The 14,129-nt window shown below is 39.9% G+C and overlaps 1 protein-coding gene across 1 annotated transcript in view; it reads left to right on the top strand.

Annotated features, from left to right (window-relative positions):
• The first annotated feature begins 460 nt into the window (after positions 1-460).
• Positions 461-14,129, top strand: part of IMPG2 (interphotoreceptor matrix proteoglycan 2) — a 51,557-nt gene continuing 37,888 nt past the window's right edge. The window contains exons 1-3 of the mRNA XM_030451197.1: positions 461-539; positions 1,793-2,053; positions 9,914-10,080. Of these exons, the coding sequence (XP_030307057.1) occupies positions 461-539; positions 1,793-2,053; positions 9,914-10,080 (507 nt within the window). The remainder of the gene's footprint in view (positions 540-1,792; positions 2,054-9,913; positions 10,081-14,129) is intronic.

Here is a 14,129-nt window from a genome sequence, read left to right as displayed (position 1 = left end):
CTCCTGCTGATGTTTTGTGAGCAGCACTATATATAAAAAAGGGCAGAAATTGAAGGGCCAATGAAAAAATGTGGTTAATTGAATGTGAAAGGTGCTGTCCTTGTTTGGACTGCCTGTTAATGGTGTGACAAGCTCTGGTAAAGAGCTTAGCTGGCCAGATTAAAATTAAAAAATTGTCTCAGTCCATCTGCTAGCTCCAAGGAGTTTACTTCCATCACCTTTTCTTGTTTCTTCACTGAAGTGGAATAGTCTTCAAAAAGAACATTCCCCAGGATGTCTTGGTTGACTTTTTATACCTAATGTCTTTTTCTGAAGATAATTATAGGTGACTTCAAGAAGGGCAACACTCTTGTTTGTTTCAAGGATGTGTTAAAGACAACAGCTCTTCTGCTACAAAAGGGATTTTTCTTTTTATTTTTTTCCCCTTGCATACTGGGTTTTTTTTTTCACCCAAATAAGTATGTTTGTCTTCATTTGGAAAATGTTTCTTTGGCCTCTACTTTTGGGAATGACTACGGGTGATCTTCAAATAGTAACAGGTAATTTAGGAATCTTATTAATATTCTTGTTTTCTAAGTTTTCCTCTGGCAATCTGATGAAATAAAAATACCTTCCTGCTTTAGTTATAATGAAAGGGACTAGTACAGAGAAATGATTGGTCAAATCTGTGCCACAATATCAGTGTAAATATGGAATACTTAGAGTGATTTCAGAGATGTTTATAGATTTGTGTTGTTTTGAATGTAGAATGCAGCTACAAGGGTCAGTTTTTCCAAGTTTGAGAGACATTATTACTGATAAATGTTTTACTTGGTGCTTTTTTTTGTTAACAATTTTGTATTAAATTGCAAAAAAAATGAGGTTCCTTCTTCTGCATATGCACTCTGAAGTTGTGTCAGTTTGGGTAAGATTTGTGCCTTAGTGACCTCTTTTGATGTTCCCTTCTCCCTCAGATGTACTATTTGGTGGTGGTCTTCTGCACTAGACCTCACTATTAATACAGCAGCAAAATAACCGTGTTCTTCATCTTTCAGTTGCTGAACTCAAGGGTCCTATTGACTTTGAAGTTGCAGAATAAGCTCAGAATCTCTGGGATGAAAAATGCCATACACTTCTTACTGTTCCCTCTGTAATAAACGATTGGTGGTGATTCTTCAGTCATGTTTTTCTGGGGAAAAAGTGAACAATGAAATATGAATTAACTAATTTCATTTCAGATATCTGTGAAGGCTAGGGAATTATTGTTAGACTCATTCTACCCTCAGCTGTAAAGCTTCCTCTGGAGTGATGTGGAACAACTAGCATAAGAGGGAAGTTTTAAAAAGCTAAAGCTGGTGAGCCCTTTTCCCCCCTATTCTATTTTTCCCCACTCTAGTCAGGTAAGGTTGTGAAGGGTTTGCTGGATAGGTGTTGATGCAAGCAGTTTCCTTGCTGCAAGGGATTTAAATGTTTCCTGTTGATAAAGTATGAAATGAGGAGACTTGTTAGTTAACTACTTAATTCATTTCCCATTGGCTTTAACAAGCCAAAATCACAGAAAGGAAGTTAAACAGAAACCATTATCACTCAAAGGGTTAGGGCTTTAAGTTATGTTATTATTTGATGGGATGCTGTAAAGAGCTTAAGGTTGTTCAGAATAGTACAGACTAATAGTACAGAATAAAACAGACAGGTTTTATTAACAGAAAAATGCATGGTGATGTCTTTCAGAGACCAGAGCAAATGGCAATAAGGCACAAAATGATTGCATCACTGTCTCATCTGAGAAATTTATGTGATTTTAATTTTACAGCAGAAAGTTACTCAGCTACAGAAGGAGGACAGGCTAAAGTTGGTTCACCAACCCCTCAGCTCAGTGGCTGGCAGTTGCCAACCCCTTCTCTGTCTCCTGAATTGAGAAAACTTAATGGCATTGTGGAGGCTGAACGGGCCAACAGGCATTTGCTGTTACGAAGGAAGAGATCCATCCTGTTCCCCACTGGAGTTAAGATCTGCCCTGATGAATCTGTTGAGCAGGCTATTGCCAACCATCTGAAATATTTCAGACTCAGAGGTAAGTGATGGCACATCTTATGGGTTATTGCAAAAGAATATTTATTTAAAAATTAATAAAATAGATGAAATTTTTAACCATCAGAAATACCAGACCGTAGGAAATTGATTATTACCCAAGAAAGTTTAGTTTTGTGGGATAATGTTCCTTACGAGAGCTGTTCTGAGCTAAAAAAAACCCACCTTCTGATTCTGCTCATATGTCAATAAAACTCTCCGTCCCCAAAATCACAGCTAGTTTTAATAAATACACATTCTTTCTCACAGAAGAATTTGAATGCTAAGAAAGACAGGTGTTACAGGTTAGCTAAATGGCTTGTTTTTATTTAGCATTCCTCAAGTGCTATTAGAATTCACTGGGGCATCTTCCAGAAGAGACTCAAGTCTGAGACACTAATGTCTCAGCCATGTGGCTTTTGATCATGGTCGTGTAAAGCAGCATCTCTTGTCTAGAAAGCCAGTCTCTGCATCTGGCTGCAGTGTAATACAGACAAAATCTTTCTTTTAAGATGCACAAGGTGATGCGACAACTTACTCTGAAAAGCTGAAATATTCCAACTAACAGCTTCTTTCATGGGATGAAATATTACAGCAATGTGATGTATTTTAAACCCTTCTGCCTTGCAACACTGAAATGGGGCATTGAGGTCATGCTGCACTTCTAGTACTTGTGTTTCTGTATTGTATTCAAATAATCCACAGTGTCTTAAGATTTTCATGTAATTAGTGAAATGGGAAAGAGCTGTTGTCACTTGAAGGAGAAGGAAATGTCTTCAGAAACACATACTTAATGAGACTTTTTTGATTGCCTGTAGAAGAAAGTTCCACTGGTAACTCAGTTTATTCACTTAGAGCAGTGAAAAATAGTTAAAACCAGGAGCTTCTGGGTGTCTGTGAAGAAGGAAACATTAAGAATGTATTTAGAGAGCCAAGTGGAACTACATGAGATTGGTGCTTCATTCAGGTATGAATTATGCCCAGCTTGCAAGGGATATCAGCTCTGATCTCAGAGTCTGACAGGCTTTACAAACCTTTTGTTCATGTCCAGACAGTGACACTCAACTGTTTTTCACTCAAAGTCAATCTATCCTATGTACTTTAACTGCAGTTACCTGTGATAAGAGTATGTAAGGGCAATACCAAATAAGCAAAAGTGTGAGTGATGATAAAGTCGAAAACTCTGTAAACTAAGCTGTTAAAAGCTTATTTAGAATTTAGTGGACCTAGGCTGAATGAAAAATCCACCCAGTCCATCTGCTTCCCTCCTGGACTTACAGCTTCCACAATCCACAAGGATTTCCTGAGCAGATAATCTATGAGCACACTTAGCTTAAAACTTTTGAAAAAGATTTCAGCAAGAAGAAGAGGTGACTTTAATTAACACCAATTTGAGCAAGGGTCTGATTCAAGTAATTTGCCATCACCTCTCTGGTAGCAGCAATGCAGTGCCTTACAACTGTTTGGTGATGGTCTAGCTAATCACATCTTGAGTACCTGTACCTGAAGTAAATGAGAGTTGATGATGCTGTTACTTTCATTCACTGTAAAGCTGTTCTTTGAAGGTTATTGAATTATATACCAGCTTTTTATTGAAGCCATGCTTTTACTGACTAGGTGAATCAATGCCAGTGATAAAATAGTGAGATGGACTTCATTGTGTCTGCACTGTCAACAAAATAGTCCTAGGAAGAACGTCATCCCTGTTCAGCACTCAGAGATCAGCTACAACCAGTGACTGAAAAAAATGCCCCATGAGACGATAAATATGGACATACACAGAATCTGTTGATTTTTCATTAACAGTCTGTGAGAATTTTCTTTTTATTCTGTATCTGTTGAAATAAGAAATTCAATAAGAAATTCAATTAATGCCCCATAAATGCAATCCTTTTGTTAGTTTTACTTTAATATCAGCAAAACCCACTACCATGGAAGGAAAGGTTGATTGCTGTCTTGATACAAGCGCTTGTTAGAAAAGGTTTGCATATGCTGATATCCAGGTTATGTTTTTAATGTCTGTATCAACCTTAAAAAGAAACGGATGGGAATATAATTATCTATCTGTAGCTAGAAGCTTTGATTACTTTTGCTATTTCCTCTATTAGTGTCAGAGACTGACTGATGAATGTTTATGTCATAGGTTGTAAGCAAGTGCTTATGTCATATAGCTGTAGACTTTACAGTATACAGGTTTTTCATAAGATTTCAACATTGAGATTTTTTTTAGCCTTTAAAACATTCAAGAAAAAGGTGTACTAGAAATACTTCACAAATGATTAAAAAAGTATCCAAGGGTAGCAAAACTCAGGGATCTGGAGAAAAAGTGTTTTCTAAAGCAGCAGTAGCACCCTTTAGCATGTTAAAATCCAAGTACTGGCATGGTTTTTCACTGGTGGTTGTTATTATAGCTGTAGTAGTCAGAAGCACCAGCCCAACATATGGGTGTTTTTGGAGGTGTCTGTCAGTCTCCCTCCCTCCCACTGCAATGAAGCCATTCAGCTGTGCAGAAATTGTTAAAAAGGAGAAGGAGCTGACTGCATGTTGCCTCAAAATAGACTATTCAGTGCTCCTAGCCACTGCACATGATTCAACTCTTAAGAAGCACTAATGGGATTTCACTGGGATTAAACTCTAGCGCTGCCCACTTACACAAATGGCCAGAAAGCCACCCTACCCCCTGCTAGGTCCTCAGTGCTGTCATGTGGTGTCCCTTCTGTTAACCTCAGAAGTCCCTGAGCACGGGCTGAGTGTAATAGGCTCATTGTCTCTGGTTTTGAAAGATAAATGCATCTTGAATGCTAAAGCTGGAGCCACAGAGGCACTGCATCCTATCCAGGTGCAGGAGAGAGAGAGCCATACAGAATTTCAGAGAGAGAAGAAGAGGGGGAGAGAGAGAGAGATATCATCTCAATCCAGATTTTAGCTGGAGGTGTTGAAAATCATAATGAAGTCTATAGGAAAGGAAGGTGCACTCCTTCCTTCCTGTAGGGCTGAAAAGAGCTTGTGCCTGCCTATGTGGAATTTTTTTTTTTCACTTGAAACATGATTTATCTTCAGTGTTCAACTCGGTGATCGTAGAGGTCTTTTCCAACCTTAATGATTCTATGATTATATGTTTAGCATATTCTCTATTATTTGTGTTACTTGAGTGTAAATACTGCATTTGAAGCAGATAATCTCCCAAGAGCTGGACTTTTCAGCTTCCAGAGTAGATATGCTGGGATTCACATGGTCTTACTGCACGTCCAGCTTTCTGAGGCAGACATTGAAACCTTTTGTGGCCCCTAAGAATCAGGACCTTGCCTACTTTCAGTGTCCATGACACTTTGTTGAAGTGGAAGTTTGCAGGAAGACATGAGCCAAATCTGCTGATCTTTCAGTTTTTCCTCCCTCCTCCCTCACCTTTAAGATGATTATCTTGGTGATGAGTTAAGGGACTTGTAATTTCTGAGGCATTTCAGGATGGAACACATGCAAAATGTATTAATGTGCATGCCAAACCTGCTTGGGGGAAAAACTGCAGAACAGGCCATCTGATATGCATTCTTGGTTTGAATTCTGGTTTATTGTGTCAATCAGTTGCATATCTTCTGAGTACCCACTTACTTTCCTGTAGACAGCTGTAATGAGTGCATCTCTTTAGGAGGGAGCCTCTCTTTAGCTCATAAACCTTGATTTTTTTTTTTAATTAACAGTTGAATTCTTTAAATGAAGGTTACAAAGTAGCTGAGGGATCAGTTAACAGCAAAATACAAGCTATTTATTACTGCAGGGATGAAGGAAGTAATTTTCTGGAGGAGCTTACCTTCCCACCACCCACATGTAGCTTCAAGGCTGTTAGCTCACTGCCTTAAAAGGTTGATCTCGATTTTATGATGCTTTAAATCAGTATTGTTTGCCAGGGATTAGAGGCGTCATTACAAATCCTGTCTCCTCCAGGGCCCGGTGTTGCTAATACTGCCCAATATATCTGTGCCCGTGGCTACCTCTGTGGCAGGCTAGTGAAAGTCTGGCATGAGATCTGGCCATGAAGGTGGGATGGGCTCTTCTCACATGCCCCCAGCGCTCAGCTCCTGCTCAGGTGATGTGTGGCAGCACTGCTGGGTCTGCTCCCTTCCTGCTCCTGGCACTGCTGCCTCCCTTGTTGGCAGATTTGTAAGGTTTTTACAGCTCCTCTTAGAAACTCAGTGTCTGGAAAGGTCTGTAAAGAAATTCTTTATGGAGAGGGTGATCAGACATTGGAATGGGCTGCCCAGGGAAGTAGTGGATTCTCTGTCCCTGGAGATATTTAAAAAGAGATTGGATGTGGCACTCAGTGCCATGGTCTGGTAACTGCAGCGGTAGTGGATCAAAGGTTGGACTTGATGATCTCTGAGGTCCCTTCCAACCCAGCCGATTCTATGATTCTATGATAACGCAAAGCCTGTACAGCAGATTTATTTTCCTGTATAGTTGGAGTGTGTTAACACAGCGTGTTGTATTAAGCAAGCAGCTTCAGTCATAACTCTGAACTGTTGGGCTGTAATTTTATTAATGCTGCAATGTTTTTCCATTCCCTATCTATTTTAAGCATTTTATATTTAAAATTTGAAGTTACACTGCAAGTAAAAAAGCTTGCTAGTAATTTGTTTGGGGTTCTTTTTTTGGGTGTTCCCCTGTTGGCTCAGAGTTGCAGAATGCTTATACTCTAGTTATGGAAAACATTTATTTCTTTTATGGGTGTTCTCAAGAATTTGTTGATAAGAAACTTTGAAAATTCTCCCTGGCTATCAAGTGAAAATAAACTTTATCTTTTTTATTATGGAATTCAAATGCACTGTGGGTTGTGTCTTTGCAGTTCCTTGGGTAACCACAGTGACAAAGCCATAGGACCTGTCTCCCTCTTTGACGTGCCTGAAGGAGATATGGGAAATAGAATCCTGCTTGTCTCTTTCTTTACATGAGTGTGATTTGAACTGTGGCCTTTTATATGTGCTTAGAGTGGCACCTCTCATATAGCTACAAAACAGTGGAAAGAAAGGTGTATGAGAAAGAAAGATGGAAGCAAAATTGTTTCTCTTCTTAGCCAGGCTATGGTGCTTCTCAAACACCATATATGTAAGCATGCTTGGGGGTGGGTCTTGGATCGAGCCCTTACAGCCTGGATTTGTTATCCTGCAAAGCCACCCCTTGTTTTACAAAGCAGTCAGTCGGAATAAGGAGGCCAATGACAAGATGAACTGTGTGTCAAAAAGGTTCTGGGGTGACTGTGTGGCAAGCAGCTCATCGTGGCTGGGGATGTGTTTTCCTGGGCGAGGCAAACAGAAGTGTTAAAATGGCAGTCATGGCAAATGTTTGCCTGGGGTTTTTCACCTCTCTGTGTCAGAACTAAAAAATCTTAGAATACTCAGGAGAAAGAAATGGGCAACCCCTTTTTTTTCTTTTCTGAATATGGAAGCAATTATTTGTGCTCTGTTGTCCAACTTGTTACTGCTCACTGCATTGGAAGTGGCTTGACAGGACACAAGACAGGGAGTGTGACTCCTTTTCTAAATCCCCTGTCCTCCTTCCACTGAAAATATGACCAACAGCTTAGGTCTGATTAATGGGCTTGGAGCCCACAGATGGCACAAAGTCTTTGGGTCTGGAATTCGGTGGGGTGTCTAAATCCAAATGAAAGGACACACAACAAATCCTTAATCTATCAGGAGCTGATTGGGACAGCTGTTCATACAACAGCAGCTTGTGTTCAGGCAAGACACTATCTCAGTACATTTATTTTAAAAAAGAGATTAAACTTATTTAAGAGCATTAGGGAAACTTGTCTTTAGTTATCACTGCCAATTATTACTTGCAACTGAAAAGCCAATCCTTTGCGTGTTGCCATTTGAAAACTATAGGATTAAATAGTGCCACTGCGGAGTATTTGCAAGCTATTGCCACAGCTTCAACTCTTACTGATAGCTTGCTGAAGACTTATCCCTGCCACAGGGAATAATCTCACAGCAGGATTGTTGCTGTGCAATGTCATACAAGTAAAAGATCTGTTCATCAGAATGAAGGATGCAAGAGCTGGAGAAAGAAGTGAGAGGCATTCCTTAGTATGGCCTTCTGGATTTGAAACTAGACTTTGGCCTTTTCCTGGGTGCCCTGTTTTACGAGAGGGATGATGGAGAGAACACTACAGATGTCATTCTGCTTCAGGAAGCTTATTAGTGCTCCAGCAGGATCCAGAAATCCCAGAACAGGATTAGGGTCTCATTGGCTGAAGTTTGTGCAGAGGCAGAGGCCACATGGAAGCATGGTCCCTGCTTCTAAGAGTTGCATGGTCCCTGCTTCTAAGAGTTCAGGAAGCAAAGCATAACCTGAGGGGGAACGTGAGAGTGCAGAGTCTGAGGGTTGCATTCTTCTCCAGTCATTACATATCAGATGAGCTACAAGGTTAATCTTCATGTAGAAAAGTTTTCAGGAATGTGGCATGGAAATGAGAGATCTCAATGGAGGAATGGTCTCAACTGCCCTGATAAACTGAAATTTGGGGTGGACAACTGAGGTTTGTTGTTACGGTACCATGTAGCATGTGAGAATTAGCTCAGCTTTAAGGGTGCAACTGCATGTGAATCTGTTTCTTAAAGCTGTTATTTATAAACCCATGTCATTTATGAAAACCATCCATCTCTTGGCTGAATGAAAGGATGCTTCCATATGTGATCTACCTGTTAAGTTTTACACAACTACATTTAATTGATCTGGGAGTTCAGAATACAGAGTATCAAGAAGAAATAGCAACTAGTAAGGCGCTGGTTTTGGCAGCTTGGACCATATTTTTAAGGTGATTGAAGAAAATTACTTTCTGAAGATAGATACATGCTCAGTGTCCTGAAAGATCTTGCTTATAATGTCAGGACTTTCCCTGAATGCAAAGCACCCCTTTGCTGAACTGTGTATGTGCTAGCAGTGAAATCTGATCAAGGCCAAAAAGCAGGCTTGTCTGCTACTACTCCAGGCTGGCATCTGCTGTGAGTGATTTTTTAGAGTTATTCTACTTTGAATGTTGCTCTCTTCCAGGACACAAGGAAAATCCTATAAATCTTCCTCCTTTCCAGTTATCCTGGGTCACAGAGAGGTTCTTGTTTGAGCATTAAGTGACCAACTGCTCCCGTTTGCAAAGAGCACGTGGGAGATAGGGAGGTTAGAGCAGGGGCATAGTACCAGGTAATTATCCCCTTAATTCAGTCAGAGATGTCCAGATATACAGTAGGGTTTAGATGCTGACTTATTTCTTAGGATGGTATATTGTTCTGTCAGCCTGCTGCCCTGTTTTTCAAATTAGTAATGTTATTATAATATCTGAAACTTATTTTAAATTCTGTGCAAAGGTGAATCCAAAGAAATTGTTACTGATTGAGCCTTTTAAAGCTTTAATTGGTGTATCTGTCATTCTTGCAAATCAAGCTCCAGCTCTAATTTCTGTGAAGACGTTTAACATACTAGGTTTTTCTAAATTTTCTAGAAAATTCGACCAGTTGTTCGAGGGCAATTTCATTCAGTAAAAATACTGTTGTTCTTGGTGGTTGTTAGAAGACAAGTGTGCTCTCTCTAGCTCTCTTCTGTTTTTTCTTTAATGATGTAATTAATTAATTACTGCAGTACTAAAAAAACAATCAAGGAGTGAAGTAGTATGAGTATAGAAGATCCAGAAAATCTTCATTGTCAGCTCCTTCAATGCCATACACATTTATATGTAGGTTTATAAACACTGTATTCTCTATATTTATATCCTGAAGAGCATACAGCATTTGGACAATACTATCCTGTCCACTCATGGCATCCGCAGAAGTACTCCTGTTTGACTAACAACAGCCCTTTCTTGTGCCTTAAGTGTGTCAGGAAACAGTCTGGGAAGTCTTCAAGACGTTCTGGGATAGACTGCCAGAGCGGGAGGAATATCACACCTGGATGAGCCTGTGTGAGGGCGGGACCATGACAGCCTTTGAAATGGGCACGAACTTCAGTCAGTCTGAGGAGCACCGGAGCCTGATTGAGAAGGTGGGTGCAGCATTTGGTTGGTGTTTTCTCTTGAGGAAGGACACAACATCCCACTGCTGTTGCATCTTGGCATAGGGCAGGCAATGGTAATGTGGGTAGCAGTAAAATGGACAAGCATGAGTAGCCCGGCTCTTCGATCCGGGCTGTTCTGAGAGCAGTTCCAAAACCAAAGCTGTAGCTGATGTAGTGGAGGGAAAAGCAATTACTATGAAGGGAATGTTGTCTTCAGTAAGAATGTTCCTGGAAGACAGAGGATGTCTAGGCTCCTTGTCAGCAAAGGCAGTGTGACATGAGGCAGGCTGTGGCATGCATCAGCCTCCCTGTTCTGAACTGTACATGGAGATGCCAGCAGACCCAAATGGCACTTTGAATCAGGAAGTCTGTCTTGTCAGGAGTGTTTGAATTTTAAAATTAAGTCCTTAGTTCAAAATTAAGTGCTTGGCTTTGTACACATCTAAGATACAGTAAATGTCTTAATTTCTCTGGGTAAAAGGCTGTCTTAAAATGTACGGTGGTTTATGGATCTTTTTTAAGATTGCAATGTCTTCTATTTTTGCAAGCTACTGGATGAGTAGTTTTGTGAAACTCATTGTAAGTCTTAAATTTGTGATGCCATAGAATCAGTGATGTCCTGCTAGTATGGATGTGCTGATGTGTTTCTGTTCTGCTTTGTTTTTTTCATGGACTCTTGTGCTAGAACTACATGAGTATGAAAAGTGTTGTGATAAATGGAGAAACATTTTTTTTCCTGAATCTGCATGTTAGTCTTCACAGGTAGATGCTTGCCAAAGTTTGTTTATGTGATGTCTTATAGTACTGTTTTCCTTCTAAGACTTTGCAAACAGATGGAGACATGTAAAAGCCACATGAACTTTTTTATGTGCACAGTGACTGTATCATTGCTCTATGTAAGATTTTGGTAGTGAGATTATCTGTTGTGGGACCTTATTAAAATAAAGCAGGATGGCACATCTAATATCCCACTGCTACTTTACCTTTTTGGGCATGGCCCTTCAACATTACAGTGGAGTCAGATAGAGTGCTCTGTGTTTGGTGATTTATTCAGAGAGTTTATGAGTATTTAGGTTTCCTTCTTCTTGTAGATGGGTATATTCCCTTCAGCATTGCAATATTCTGGAACGGGACTGTTCATCCTTCTATTTGCTTTCAGCACAGTTGGTAAAAGGTGATGGTTGTTTGGGCTGATTTGAAGGGAGACTAACCTGTGGTAAGGGGGATAGGATGTCACAGATCTCTCAGGTGACTTTCTTTAAAAAAAAAAAAAAAAAAAAAAGCTTAAACTCAATTTAAATTTGAACCAAAGACTGAAGGTGGGTTCCATCTTCAAAAGGTCTCATGGTGTATTTTTGAAAACATAGGCCACAAGCATGGGTGTAATTGCTGACTCTGGTCCTGACTCACTCTTTCTCATACATACTTGTGCAAAAAAATGCTTTTCAGAGTGTGAGACCTCTTCAAAGCAGCTCTGAGAACATTAAGTGGTTATGACTCTGCTTTTAAGAGCATCCATCCTCCTCCTAGTTGTTTGCTCCTGTTTAATGTGGTGGTAAGAGCTGGGGCTGTGGGACCCAGAACACTTTCTATAGCACTCACTTGTTTGTTCTACTTTCCACTGGTTAATCTGACCAAATTTCATGGTTGAGCCTTCCTGTACAAGCTGGAACTTTTTTCTTGTATCACAGCATATTCATTCACTTGTTCACAGTCAGCTGCTGCAATGTGGGTTTTTTATTTCTTTTTATTTAATTTCTTATAAAGTGCTGAGCACTTCTTACCAAAGGGCTGCCATAATTTAACAGCATGCACAGTACACTGTAGTGTGATATGTCTGACTAAGTCCACACCCTCAATTGCTTGAAAGGAAGGAAAAAAACTGTCAAAAAAAGTTGATTAATTTGGTGAAGGTGAAGGCATACATAACTGGAGTTTGGTCTTCTGACACCAGATGACTTCTACTGCTATGGGAGCTGTGCCTCAGAAGGCAATGCTTTTGCATTTTCCTGCTATGCACCATATGTTTCTTTAGAGAATTGAGGCCTTCCTCTGTATGATTTCCTATACAGGTGTATGAATGTATATGTATGTTATACATTAATATATAAAACATATATTAAGTTTTCATCAGATTCCTAAAGCAAATCACCTACCAGATTATCAGAAGGTGTGGGTGAACAGATTTATGCCAGCCATAAAAAATATTTTAAATATTCTCCCCCCTCAGTTCTTTCATTTTACTCTCTTTGTGATCATATAAATAAAATTACTTTACACAGGATGGATAGTAATAATAATCTAACTATTTTGTTTGGATATTAAGTAGATTTAGAAAGTGTGGCATTATGTTATCTTTCTGTCTCTTTTTAAATCTTGGCATAAATGGAAAAGGAGAAGTTAATTCTAATCCCAAGAGAAGTTTTTATTGTGGTATCTTTCTTTATATAAGCTTTCCTTCATATAAATTAACTTCAATAGTGTTACTGTATACCAGTAGTTCAGGTGTAGTGCAACCTGTATTGTATAGAATGACCTCATTCATCCCAATCACACAGTCAGTCTGCACTTTTAAATATCTGTGTCTATAACTGTGACATTGCCAAAAATTGCCCCCACTCTGACCTGCAACTGTGACTGTGTTCACCCTTGTGCTGGAAAATCTGAAAGAGGAGAAACAAAAGGAAAAACAACTATCAATTTCTCAGGAGCATCGTACTTGCTATGAGATTAAATCACTGCTCATGTAATTTAAGCCACTGAGCAGATGCTCTGCTATAGCTGCTGAGGAGTCATATACACAGCCCCATGTGTGTAACAAAGGATATCTGAACTATATATATCTACTAAAAGTCAACTCTAAAAGTTCCTGGGCCAAGAAACACACCCAGCAATACTGCTGACTCAGCGATCCTTTTGCTTAGCATCGACTTCTCAGCCCATCAGCAGCTCACTCTGTTACAGTGTTTGGAGCACAACTTAACTGCTCAAGGAGGCAGACGAGGATAAAAAGGGCAGAAGGCAACCCTGTTTTAGGATGCCTTCATGAGTAGCATAACAAAACACTTCTTCCGCATGCTGAACTGGGGACTTAGCAACATGTCAAATGTAAATTTGCCTGCATCCTGAGCTGTGTTCAAAGGTGGGATGTAGCACCTTTGGGTGGGATGTAACTCCCTACACCCAGCACTGTAGTTTATGAACACCTGGTTTTGTCTTCCTGAGGTTTCTGAGACAGAAAGACCTCTTCAGCTGTTTCTGTTCTCTCTGTTCTGTGATATTCCTTGCTAACCTTTCTATGTTTAATCAAATGCCCTAGTAACATACCTTAACATTTTTAATTTCCATAGAGCATCTCCAGTTCCTTCTGAATCTGGCAAAAAAAGCAGATCTTGTCTACTCTTCCACACCCACCACCTTCCCTTATGAATGCAAAAAAATTTGCTTCAGTTGTCTGCCTTTGAGCCATCTTGTCAGATTTCCTTCATCTTCTTTCTTACTCCAAACTTGCTATTCTCCTATTGACTTTGCTTTTCTTTTTGCATTGTAAATTTTGCCTCCCCTAACTTAAAAATAAAAAAGCCCACATCTTCACCACATATATGCAAATAGATCAGTTAGCTCCAGTTGATTCTCCAAATCTTGCCTCACCTTCCTTTCATCTTCTAGGCTCTTTCTGTGTTAATTCTCTATTTGATAACTCCTCCAGTTCCAGCCTAAATCTGTTTTCAGTCTCTCTGAGAAACCTGACACAGCATAGAAACTGCCACCCATGAAGCCTGTGCTCATCTCTTTCCAGACAGAGCTCAGAACCAATATCTCATCCTCATCATTCATGTCTGATCAGCTCCTGCAAATCTGTAGCTCTTCCTTGTTTTTCCTGTGTTTCACCTAGATAGCACTGCCTAACAGACACTGAAGAATCACTTCCACACTGAGAGTTTGCCTCTGCTGTGGAGCTGATTTATGCTGGACAGAATGACCCCTTATCTTGCTTCTGACACCTTATCAGCCTGGAGATCAGCCTTCCCTTGAGG

The sequence above is a fragment of the Calypte anna genome, chromosome 1, assembly GCF_003957555.1.
Source record: "Calypte anna isolate BGI_N300 chromosome 1, bCalAnn1_v1.p, whole genome shotgun sequence".
NCBI classification, from domain to species: domain Eukaryota; kingdom Metazoa; phylum Chordata; class Aves; order Apodiformes; family Trochilidae; genus Calypte; species Calypte anna.
This window is presented reverse-complemented; position numbering and strand designations above follow the sequence as displayed.